The sequence below is a fragment of the Somniosus microcephalus genome, chromosome 3, assembly GCF_052327205.1.
Source record: "Somniosus microcephalus isolate GS21.2 chromosome 3, FLI_Smic_1.0, whole genome shotgun sequence".
Taxonomy (NCBI): Eukaryota; Metazoa; Chordata; class Chondrichthyes; order Squaliformes; family Somniosidae; genus Somniosus; species Somniosus microcephalus.
This window is the reverse complement of record NC_140989.1, coordinates 365,243,240-365,256,405: the sequence shown is the minus strand read 5'-3', so window position 1 is coordinate 365,256,405 and position 13,166 is coordinate 365,243,240. Positions and strand designations below refer to the sequence as shown.

General features: G+C 45.8%; 1 protein-coding gene across 1 annotated transcript in view; it reads left to right on the top strand.

Annotated features, from left to right (window-relative positions):
* The window catches only part of LOC147122399 (atrial natriuretic peptide receptor 2-like), a 144,718-nt gene that overhangs the window by 117,430 nt on the left and 14,122 nt on the right, over positions 1-13,166 (top strand). The window contains exons 21-23 of the mRNA XM_085978345.1: positions 154-306; positions 1,098-1,196; positions 11,565-11,656. Coding sequence (XP_085834471.1) covers positions 154-306; positions 1,098-1,196; positions 11,565-11,656 — 344 coding nt within the window. The remainder of the gene's footprint in view (positions 1-153; positions 307-1,097; positions 1,197-11,564; positions 11,657-13,166) is intronic.

Below are 13,166 nucleotides of genomic sequence, written 5' to 3'. Positions count from 1 at the left end.
CGCGTTGTAAGATCTGCTGATGTCTTCTCAGCTGTAGGTGTTCCAGGTGGGATTAAACAAATAAACCTGGAAAAATGCAGAAGAAAGGAAATCAATCCAACACGGAGCGAGCCGTCCATTCGGCTGATATTTGTCTCCGGTTTCTCCCCACAGATATGGTCGTTTCCGGGGTGCCCAAAGAAAATGGCATCAACCATGTCGGCGAGATTGCAAGCATGGCATTGGATTTAGTTGCTGTCTGCTGCTCGTTCATAATCCCACACAAGCCAGACGTCAAGTTGAAAATTAGAGCAGGCATTCACTCAGGTAAATCATTTTAGTTTTTGAGATACCAAATGATTAATGGCTGAATGAAAAGCTGTCCACCTGGAAGCAGTGCAATAGCCCTGTCAACTAGTATTCAGTTCCTCTGGTTGTCCCCTCTCCCGCTGCCTTCGTAGAGATATTAATTTGATGGGGACAGTCTCTCAGGTTGTCCTGTGGCTGTTCGCCCCAAGTGAGCATTCTTCACGTGAGTGTTGGGAGGCTACTCAACCATCAGGGGCCACTGCAATTAATGCTGATCCCCGTCTCTGCCCTCCTCCAACTCTGGCCTCTTGTCCATCCCCCACTTCCTTTGCTCCACCATTGCCTGTGCCTTCAGCTGCCTGGGCCCTAAACTCTGGAATCCCCTCCCCACACCTCTCCGCCTCTCTACCTCTCTCTCCTCCTTAAAACCTACCTCTTTGACCAAGCTTTTAGCGCCCCACCTGGCTCACATCTTTGTCTCGGTGTCAATCTTTGCCTGATTACGCTCCTGTGAAGCGCTTTGGGATGTTGTTTTACGCTATGTAACTGCAAGTTGTTGTTGTCCTCACCCGACATCCACACGTGAGTGGTCAGAAGCGGGATCTTTTGCTGATTTTGTTCCTCTTCCTACCCCATTTGGTTGAAGGCAGTTGTGGTGCTCCCTGTTGTTGTCCTCCTGGCTGAGATCAGCGAACTCCTCACGGACCAAACCTCTGACCTGATACCTCCTGGTCTGCCTTTAACAAATGAGCCTTTGTGGGAGGCAGCTGTGTGAAGGTATAACTTTTGTCTTATCTTAACTTTGAAAGGTCCCGTAGTGGCTGGTGTGGTTGGAACTAAAATGCCTCGCTACTGTTTATTTGGTGATACTGTGAACACTGCATCAAGGATGGAGTCAACAAGCGAGGGTAGGTAAACTAGTGAATCACTTATACGTATATACACACTAACTATGGCATCCGATGTGACTGTTACCATGGTAAACTCTCCCTCCTCATCCTTCTCGACCTGTCTGCAGCCTTTGAGGTGGTTGACCACACCATCCTCCTCCAACGTCTCTCCTCCGCCCGCCAGCTGAGTGGGACTGCCCTCGCCAGGTTCCAGTCTCATCGTGTAGCCAGAGAATCACCCGCAATAGCTTCTCTTCCCACTGCCACACCGCTACCTCAGGAGCCCCCCAAGGATCCATCCTCGGCCCCCCCCTATTTCTAACCTACATGCTGCTCCTGGGCGACAGCTTCCGAAAACACGATGCCTGGTCCCACATGTACGCTGATGACACCCAGCTCTACCTCACCACCATCTCTCTCGAACCCTCCACTCTCTTTGACTTGCCACACTGCTTGTCCAACATCCAGAACTGGATGAACAGAAATGTCCTCTAACTAAATATTGGGAAGACCAAAACCATTGTCTTCAGTCCCCGCCACAAACTCTGTTCCCTGGCCACCGACTCCATCCCTCTCCGTGGTCACAGGCTGAGGCTGAACCAGACAGTTCGCAACCTTGGGGTCATATTTGCCCCTGAGATGAGCTTCCGACCCCATATCCACTCCAAGACCGCCTATTTCCACCTCCATGACATCACCCATCTCTGCCCCTGCCTCAGCTCATCTGCTGCTGAAACCCTCATCCATGGTTTGTCACCTCCAGACTTGACTATTCCAGCGCACTCCTGGCCGGCCACCCACCTTTCACCCTCCATAAACTTGAACTCCTCCAATACTCTGCTGGCCGTATCCTAACTCGCACCAAGTCCCGTTCACCCATTTCCTCTGTGCTTGCTGACCTATATTGGCTCCCGTCCGGCAACACCTCCATTAAAAAAATCGCATCCTTGTTTTCAAGTTCATGGCCTCCCTATCTCTGTAACCTCCTACAGCCCTACAATTCTCCGAGATCTCTGCGCTCTTCCAATTCTGGTCTTTTGTGTCAGCTGTAGCTCAGTGGATAGCACACTCGCCTCTAAGTCAGAAGGTTGTGGGTTCATAGTCCCATTCCAGGACTTGAAGACATAAAGCTAGCCTGACACTCCAGTGTAGTGCTGAGGGAGTGCTGCACTATTTGAGGTGCCGTCTTTCGGATGAGACGTTAAACCGAGGCCCAGTCTGCTCTCTCAGGTTGGATGTAAAAGATCCCATGGCGCTACTTTGAAAAAGAATAGTGGAGTTTTCCCCGGTGTCCTGGCCAATATTTATCCCTCAACCAACATGACAAAAACAGATTATCTGGCCGTTATCACATTGCTGTTTGTGGGACCTTGCTGTGTGCAAATTGGCTGCCATGTTTCCCACAATACAATAGTGACTCTACTTCTTTGACTGTAAAGCGCTTTGAGACGTCCGGTGGTCGTGAAAGGCGCTATAGAAATGTAAGTCTTTCTTTTGCGGAGCCCCAATTTTAATTGCTCCATCTAGGCTCTGGAATTCAGACCCATAAACGTCTTCACCTCGGTATCTCCCTATCTTCCTTATAGATGCTCCTTAAAACCTACCTCTTTGACCACCTGTCCTCGTAGCTCGTTATGTGGATCGGTGTCAAATTTTGTTTGATAATCACTCCTGTGAAACACCTTGGGATGTTTTACTACGTTAAAAGTGCTATATAAATGCAAGTTGTTGTAAGTAGGGATAATCACCGATGTTATAATGTTTGCACTTCTTCCATAAGCAATCGGCAGTGCAGCCAGCAGCAGAATACTTAGCCAATCAATGAGGAAGTGTGCATTTTTTTCTGGACCAGCAGACCAAAAGCAAATTGCCATTGAATTGTGCTTTTTTCTTATTTTAATAGCGTCCTTAAAGGGGAGGGGAAGTCCAGGGGTACATGCTTTTTGCTAAAGGACAACCTCGGTGACAACGTTAAAATGCTACATTTATGAAACGATTTCGAAGAGAAGGGACTTCTGCCAGTCCCTTGGCCAATACTTATCGGCTACTCAATACCCTCAAATTAACTGGCGATTCATCTTATTTGCATTATACGGGTGGGACCTCGCTGTTTGTAATTTAACTGTGTGTTTGGGTACACAACAGCAGTGACTTCAAAAAAAATTCAGTGACTGCGAGTGAAAGAAAGAATTTGCATTTATATAGCGCATTTCATGTCCTCTGGACATCCCAAAGGGCTTCTTTATAGACAATGGCCCAGAAATTCGGGTCAGAGGCTTCCCGCGGGTGTAAGCCCCCGACCTGCACTTATCTAGTGCGCTGGCCGTTGTGCTGTGGGCCCGCGTGGGATTCCGATCCTGGGCCTGCTCCAACTGCCGGCGCACAGTGCTTGCGTATCCCAGGGGCGCAGTTAGTTCGATGCATCCCCTGGGATCACGTGGGCCACGGAGAGCCAATGGTAGCAGGGAATGCTTCATTCATAAGTTTGACAGGAAGAGCTGTCAAACCTATAAATACTATAAGCCCCAAAACATCACTAAATCTTCAAATAATTTTTTTTTTAAATCACATTTTTAAAATAAACTATAAATTACATGAAATAACTATTTTAAACAATAATTTAAATTTTTGAAAAAAATAATTTTATTTTCTAACGGGGCTAAAAATAAACTTACCTTTCTTTAAAGTATTTAAAAATAATAAACCTGTGGAAAAAATGTTTTAATTTTAATTAATTCACCACTTACCATGTAAAAAGCAGGCCTTGCGCCTGCTTTTTAAAAGTGTAACTCCTGGGAAAAGCTGCAAAAAAAACGTCAGTTCGATGCACACGCGCTGCCTCTCCTGCGCACGTGTTCCACCTCTGAACCCCTTCTTTCAGAGGAACGGAAGTGCCGGTTTCCCGCGCATGCGCAGTGCATGCAGGAAACCCGCACTTCCATTGGGCTTACGGGTGAGTACCCCGTGCGTACTCACCCGTGGAGACCCAAATTTCTGGGCCATTGAATTAATTGTGAAGTGTAGTCACTGTTGTTATGTAAGTAAATGCAACAGCCACTTAAGGACTTGGAAGGTGCTCTATGAATAAAAGTTCTTTCTTAGCTCTATAGTTATCCGTGGAGCTTTCAATGCTGTTTTTTCAATTCATTCTCAGGATACGGGTATATTTATTGCCCATACCTAGTTACCCTGATACAACGGAATGTCTTAGTAGGCCACTTCAGAGGCTGTTAAGGTCAACCAAACAAAAACTAAATACTGCGGATGCTGGATAATTCCTTCCTTATCCTTTCAATAGTTTCGAAAAGCTAGAGACAGTAATGCGTCTGACAATTAAGTTAATTTATTATTGTTTCAAAGCATTCATCTGAAAGCTTCCTACGGAGCAGTGCACGTGAGCCCCAATGTCTAAAGCAAACGTGTACAGGATTTTAAAGAGAAATCATGAGTGTGGCTTAGTCAAACCTGGTTTTAGAAACATAGAAGATAGGAACAGGAGTAGGCCATTCGGCCCCTCGAGCCTGCTCCGCCATTCAATGCGATCATGGCTGATCATCCAAATTTAGTACCCTGTCCCTGCCTTCTCCCCATATCCCTTGATCCCTTTTTGCCCTTTTAAAGGTAGTCAAAGGTTTCTACTTTGTATCTCTTCGTATACCATTTTCTTTCATGGTCTAGTTCTTGCTGGCTTCAACTCTGCTGGGTGTATTACGACCCTTAGATCATCGAACAGATTGCTGGGCAATGATGGGGGGGGGTTCTTGTATCCGGACACATTGTACTATTGCTGCTATCTTTGCTCCTCCTGAAACCATAGCTTTGTTGTACAAGACTTTGATATCTTATCTCTTGCAATCTCTATTGTGAAAGGAACCTATTGCCTTATTTAAAATGCAGTCATTTCCTTCTTTTACACTCCCCCCTGCTGTGATCAAAAGCCTGTTTTTCAAAAGCCTGTTCTCAACCTATTGTATCATTAATGCTAGCTAGCTTATTTATTCAACAATCTATATGAGCCTATCCTTACAGTGTACAATGTCTTCTGCCCTGAAATTCATCTTCACTTAGTTATCGGCGTCATTGTGATCAAAAGATAGGATTTTGATATATTGCAATTTTTAAAAAAATTCATTTTATGGGATCAGGGTGTCGCTGGCAATGACAGCATTTATTGCCCCATCCCTAATTGCCCTTGAAGAGGTGGTGGTGAGCCGCCTTCTTGAACTGCTGCAGCCCGTGTGGTGAAGGTACTCCCACAGTGCTGTTAGGGAGGGAGTTCCAGGACCTGGTGCGGGTCGGGTACCCACCTCCTGGGAAGATGGCACGGAGGCGGGTTGGGGGCGGGTTCGGTACCCGCTCCCAGATTCTGCCATTTTCCCGGCAGTCCCGCCTCCATACCCGCCTCCCCAGGGCTGGGAAAATTTCCCCCAGAGTTCACATTTCAGGTCAATGCCCTTTCATCAGAACTGTTATCAGAAGAAGTCAACTGTGTTGGTGTGGGACTGGAGTTACCTATCAGACTGTTTAAGGACATAGAAACATAGACATAGAAACATAGAAGATAGGAGCAGGAGTAGGCCATTCGGCCCCTCAAGCCTGCTCCGCCATTCAATGAGATCATGGCTGATCATCCAAATTCAGTACCCTGTCCCTGCTTTCTCCCCATATCCCTTGATCCCTTTAGCCTTAAGAAATATATCCAACTCCTTCTTGAATATATTTAATGAATTGGCCTCTACTGCCTTCTGTGGTAGAGAATTCCACAGGTTCACCACTCTCTGGGTGAAGAAATTCCTCCTCATCTCTGTCCTAAATGGCTTACTCCTTATCCTTAGACTGTGACCCCTGGTTCTGGACTCCCCGACCATCAGGAACATCCTTCCTGCATCTAGTCTGTCTAGTCCTGTTAGAATTTTATGTTTCAATGAGATCCCCTCTCATTCTGCTAAACTCCAGCGAGTATAAGCCCAATCGACCCAATCTCTCTTCATACGTCATTCCTGCCGTCCCAGGTATCAGCCTGGTGAATCTTCGCTGCACTCCCTCCATGGCAAGAACATCCTTCCTCAGGACGGCAGGTTTCCTTCCCTAACGAGACTTTATTGAACCAGCTGGGCTTACACGACAAGCCAATAGTTTCATAGTCACTTTTACTGGTACCAGCTTTTTATTCTCAAACTACCATGGTTGGATTTGAGCTCACTTTCTAATTGGAACCTGATTAGTTCAGGCTTCTGGATTACTAGTCCAGTAACTCAACCACTATATTACCATACCTGTTGATATTAACCATCGATGTATCTTTATTTGAAGAATAACATTTGAAGATGCCTTATATTTTGATAGGGGTTTTGATAGAGTAAATAAGGAGAAATTGTTTCTACTGGCAGGAGGGTCGGTAACCAGAGGACACAGATTTAAAATAATTGGCATAAAAAGCCAGGGGTGGTGGGGCAGGGGGGGGGGGGAAGGCAGGGCGCGCTGAGGAGATGAGGAGAAATTAGCTTACTCAGTAAGTTGTTATGATCTGGAATGCATTACCTGAAGGGGTGGTGGAAGCAGATTCAATAACAGCTTTCAAAAGGGAACCGTATCTCGACTTAAAAAGGGAAACATTGCAGGGCTATGGAGAAAGAGCCGGGGGGGAGTGGGACTAATTGGAGAGCTCTTTCAAAGAGCCGGCACAGGCACGACGGGCTGAATGGCCTCCTCCAGTGCTGTCTGATTCTATGATATATTTGGGTCTTGCTTTCTAGGGACATCCAGAGGTGAAGTTGAAATTGTAAGCATTCGCTGCGGTAGTAAACCTTATACAGGAAACTCTTTTTATCCGGCACCGACGGGACCGGCGTGGTGCCGATTTATCAAAAAGTCCGGATTACAGAGAGGTATAGTAAAAGCTACGAGAGCCCCGTACACAGCAACAGATCCAGGCGTCCCTGTTGCATAGCAACAGGTGCAGGAACCCCGGCCACAGAGACAGGAACGGCCACTAATATGAAGTAAAACTTACCTGAACCTACTCCTGAATTTTGCCGGTTAACAGAGATTTCCGGTTATTTTAGGTGCCGGTAAATCGAGAGTTTCCTGTATTCACATATACGACCCTTAGATTCTGATTGGGAACGAAAACACAAAAATATAATATCCCATTGATATGGCTCTGACCTGTCATTAGCCTGGGGTGTGAATTAAGTTTTACTCTTAGGCTACTGAAATCCAAAAATCCCTCTGCGTAACCTGTAGGAATAGGCAGGGTAAAGCCTTGGTGAGTTTAACATTTAATTGCGGTCAGATTAGTGCTGTGGTACCTTCAGTGTACTGGCTGAGCCTTTGGGACTCAGGCAGCTTACGGATAGGGCCACCTCAGCTCCGAGCATAATAATCACAGAATCACAGAATCACAGAAACCCCACAGTGCAGATAGAGGCCATTTCGGCCCATCGAGCCTGCACCGACACATATCCCACCCGATCCCCGTAACCCCTACATCAACACATATCCCACCCTATTCCCGTAACCCCACGTATTTAATCCCCCTAACACTAAGGGTCAATTTATCATAGCCAATCAACCTAACCCGCACATCTTTGGACTTTAACGCTGAGGTTTTACATCATTTTGAAGCAACGTTTCTGGATAAAGAATGCAGCATTCGCATTTATCTTGTGTAACTCCCATGGAATGAATTCCGGCAATGTTGCTGTTGTGCATGTGTTTCTCGGTGCTGGATCTGACAAAGTGGTGTTTTGGCCAATGCATGCTGGGTTCGGAGAGGAGTGTACGATGCCTTCCTTGAAATTGCGATTAGCAAGGGCTTGTTCACTGGAGACTAGTGTGCACATCAGATTAACATGCAACAGCGAAGGGTACAGCTGCTCAGGTCAGTTCACTCGTCACTTACTTTGTTTCAATTTCATAGTCACTGGAAGGCCAAGGCCCAAATACATTGACATCTTGCAATTTTATTCTTTAAAAACAAGATAGATAAACACTTGGTTAGTAACAGATTAAAGGTTCCAGGAATACATATAGGAATAAGAAAGAAAGAACTTGTATTTTCTTGGTTTGCTATTTTTTTAATTTGTTTATGGGATGTGGGCATCGCCGAGAAGGCCAGCATTTATTGCCCATCCCTACTTGCCCTTGAGAAGGTGGTGGTGAGCCGCCTTCTTGAACCGCTGCAGTCCGTGTGGTGAAGGTGCTCCCACAGTGCTGTTAGGGAGGGGGTTCCAGGATTTTGACCCAGCGACGATGAAGGAACGGCCGATATATTTCCAAGTCAGGATGGTGTGTGACTTGGAGGGGAACTTGGAGCTGGTGGTGTTCCAACAAGATCATTAACATGAGTCTAAAAGACATTTATGATTTTGCTACAAATAGCCAACAGGTAAAGTCTTCCCTGACGGCTGTAATATTGATTAGATTTGTATTGATCATGGGCTCATTATGCCGGTTACATCAACGCAATCCGGGCGGAATCGGCCGAACCAGCGCGAAAGATCGGGGAATTTTAAACGTGAGTGAGTTACGCCCAAAACCACTTAGGTTTGTGTTTTCTGTGACCTTTTACCCTGGTTCAAGATTCAATTGGCCCAGATCAGGCCCCGCCCACAAAACTAGCCAGGTGGAAATTGCGAGATTCCACCGACTGCGCTGGTTCGGGAAGGCTCATTTTCTTAGGCGCACTAGGCACTAGTCGGCACGTTTTAAAAGATTTTTCTAATCAAAATATATTCCATTTGTTAAGAATCTGACTAGCGTACACAAACGAAACTATTAAATGATTCAGTATAGTTTTTTTTAAGCCATTTTCAGTGATTTTAAATCAGGTTACTCACAGGTGGAGGATTGGACACCCTGATTAAAAATGCTTATTTTTTTGTTGATAAACCCATTTTCAGCTGTATTAATAAAACTGCACCGGGTTACCGCTCTTAAACACATCATGGGATAGTTTTAATGGAAAGAACAAAAAATGAAACGATTATGTTATATTACGATGGCGCTGGTTCCTGGAGATGTTACGTCTATGATTGAAGCCAAGCCTAACCAATGCAATTTGAAGCGCATTTTGGGTGCAGTTTCCCGATTGCGCCCCAAGCGGAAACTCCATCCCTGTATGTGATGACGCCGTGGCCATTAATGGAAAATCTGGTGATGGATGGAAATAAGTTATTGCCCTTTTATAATTTCTCTCTGCCAACTAAATTGGCGGAGAGCAATCTCAAAATATCTCTCGAACATCACGATCCTGGGATCCCAACTGGGAATAAATGCACCAAGAACAGCCTTGTCCGTTTAAATGGATCCGACCTGTCTGACTTTGCACAATCATTAGTCTGGGGTATGAGTTCATTTTCGTGCATAGCCTGTGGAATATCAAAAATCCCTCTGAGTACACAGTAGAATCTGCAGCAGGCCACATGCAAAACTGATCAATATAAATCTGATCCAAAATCTCTCTTCCCTTTCCTTCTGGTGCCTTTTGCTCTATTTCGTCTTCCCTTTCTTTTAATTTTTTTCCCACCTTCACGATTCTTTTTGTATTCAATTCTGTTTCTTTTATCGAAGGGTTTACCCTCTTGATCTGCAGATCGGGATATTTGATTTATAATTCAGAATAATTTGGAATAACAGTACCCCATTTAAAGAGGGATTCCCGTCATCCAGACCCTAGTACTTTAACTTTCTTTTGCATACATCTCAAAGTGTGATGTCTGGAGTATGACGTCGGCACCTGGTAGACATGTTGGCCTAGGCTTTCTGCTCAGCCGGCCTGCCGGGGGAAATGAGTGAAGGGCCAGTATTTCCTGCACCCTAGTACGATAGCAAAATACTGCAGATGCTGGAAATCCGAACTAACAACAGAAAATGCTGGAAAAACTCAGCAGGCCAGGCAACATCCGTGGAGAGAAATTAGAGTCAACGTTTTGGGTCAAAACCCTTTATCAAGACTAAAGAGGCACAGGGAATGAAATAGATTAAGAGGCTGGGCTGGGAGAGAACAAAAGAGAAGAAGAGACATTAAGAGGTATTCAAAACGAGACGAGATGGTGATAGGACTAGTGGAGACAAAAGACAGCTCTAGATTAGGTGTGAAATGTGCTGGCAGAATGGGAGACAGCTGCCATGTGGGAGAGAGAGTTGGTGCTGTTGTTGTTTGGCGAACTGACCTCTACCTAGCGGAAGCTGAACGCCAACTCTCCGACACCTCCTCCTACCTCCGCCTGGACCATGACCCCACTACCGAACATCAAACCACCGTTTCCAAGACTGTCACTGACCTCATCTCCTCTGGAGATCTTCCCTGTGGCCACCAACCTCATAGTTCCCCAACCCCGCACAGCCCACTTCTACCTCCATCCTAAGATCCACAAACAGGACTGCCCTGGTAGAACCATCGTTTCAGCCTGTTCTTGCCCCACCAAACTTATCTCCTCCTATCTCGACTCTATCTTTTCTCCCCTTGTCCAGACTCTTCCCACCTACATCCGCGACTCTTCGGACGCCCTCCGCCACTTTAACAGTTTCCAGTTTCCTGGCCCCAACCGCTTCCTTTTCACCATGGACGTACAATCCCTCTACACCTCCATCCCCCACCAGGATGGCCTGAGGGCGCTCCGCTTCTTCCTTGAACAGAGGCCCGACCAGTCCCCATCCACCACTACACTCCTCCGTCTGGCTGAACTTGTTCTCACATTGAACAACTTCTCCTTTGACTCCACTCATTTCCTCCAAATCAAAGGTGTTGCTATGGGTACCCGCCTGGGTCCTAGCTATGCCTGCCTTTTCGTGGGATATGTGGATGAGGTCAATCAGAGCTTAATTGTTCAGTGAGTGAACTGTGCAGGATGAGGTCAATCAGAGTCTAATTTTTTTGTGAGGGAACTGTGCAGGATGAGGTCAATCAGGGAATGTTTCAGTGAGTGAACTGTGCAGGATGAGGTCAATCAGAGTTTAATGGTTCAGTGAGGGAACTGTGCAGGATGAGGTCAAATCGAGTTTAATTGCTCTTGAGACTGCCAGTCAGAAATTAGGTAATGTCTGGCTCTTTTTAATATGTTTGTCAAGATTATTATTTAAGTCATAGGCTACAGATGTTTTAATTCCTATGTCATTTTGTGAGATAGGCGGGGTAGTCTCTAATTAACTGGCTTTATTTTTTTTAATGTTGTGAAATTTGCATGTGAAATTTGCATGGGAGCTTATCAACCTGGAATAAATTTGCCGATAATTAAATGTACCACAGAAGTTTGAGACAGGAAGATGGAGGAAACATGCGCGGTTTTCATTCTGTTGACCCTAAGTCCAAAATTGGATTATATATATTGAAATATCACCATTAATTTCATGAATTTTAATTGTTGTGCCCTCTCCTTTTAGCATTAAAAATACAGTGCAGTTCCAGTTCTTCTGAACTACTCAAAGACATTGGTGGCTACGTCCTCACCTGCCGTGGACCGCTGGTTGTAAAGGTAGGACTCTCCACTGAAATAGTAGCAAATTATGTTAAAACATTTTTGGGGGTGAAATTGATCTTCAACCCGCATACACCAGAATGGAGGCTCTCTACGCGGCAGTCTTCCCTTTATCTATTGGGGACTTGGCCTGGAGGGTGTTGCATGGAGCAGTCCCGTGCAATAAGGTTTTAGTAGGTTCACGGGCTCCCAGGCCACCTGCCTTTTCTGCAGCCTGGAGGAGTCCGTGTTCCATGTTTATGTAGAATGTGAGAGGTTGCAGCCCCTCTTCCATTATTTGAAGGGGCTGTTCCTTGATTTTTGGCTGCACTTCAGTCCCACTTGATCTTTGGTCACCCGGTGCGGAGGGGGAGCGGGCAGATCGGCGGACCTCCTTGTAGGACTGCACCTGGGCCTGGCCAAAGTGGCCATCAACTGGTCCAGGCAGCGGGCGGTCGAGGGGGTCGTTCGGCCCGACTGCCTGCCTCTCTTCCACGGCCACATTCGCGCCCGGGTAGCCCTGGAGATGGAGCACGGGGTGTCCGGCGGCACGCTCAAGGCCTTCCGCAATCGGTGGGCACCGCAGGGACTGGAGTGCATCATTAACCCCAGCCAACCAAATTTTAATTTAATTTGTTAAGTTTCATTTAATGTTTTAAGTTTAGTTACTATCTATTTGTTTATGAGTTGCTCAAAAAAGAGCACACCAGAATGGAAATGGAAAAGAAAATTGAGCACGGTGTAAAATGGGCTGTCGATTCGCGATGGGCCCGTTTCACTTAAGAGCAATGACCAAGTTCTAAAAGGGGTAAATTATGAGGACAGGTTGTATAGACTGGGCTTGTATTATCTTGAGTATAGAAGATTAAGGGGTGATCCAATTGAGGTCTTGAACATGATTAGGGAAGTTGACAGGGTGCATGGAAAGAAACTAGTTCCTCTGGTGGGGAAATCCAGAACAAGGGGGAATAACCTTAAAATTAGAGGTAGGATGTTCAGGGGTGATGTCAGGAAGCACTTCTTCGCACAAGAGATAGCGGAAATCTGGAACTCTGTTGAGGCTAGGGATCAATTGAAAATATCAAAACTGAGATTGATAGATTTTTATTAGGCAAGGGTATTGAGGCTTATGGAACCAAGGCGGGTAGATGGAATAAATCCATGATCTAATTAAATTGTGGAGCAGACTCGAGGGGCTAAATAGTCTGCTCCCATTCCTATTTTTCTTTGCCTTGCCAACACAACTCAATATTCTTTTTTATTTTGCTATTTACAGTTTTTGGCACAGAGCAGGAAGCTGAAGCCACCGACAATTTAGAAACATAGAAACATAGAAGATAGGAGCAGGAGTAGGCCATTCGGCCCCTCGAGCCTGCTCCGCCATTTAATGCGATCATGGCTGATCATCCAAACTCAGTACCCGGTCCCTGCTTTCTCCCCATACCCCTTGATCCCTTTAGCCTTGAGAAATATATCCAACTCCTTCTTGAATATATTTAATGAATTGGCCTCCACTGCCTTCTGTGGT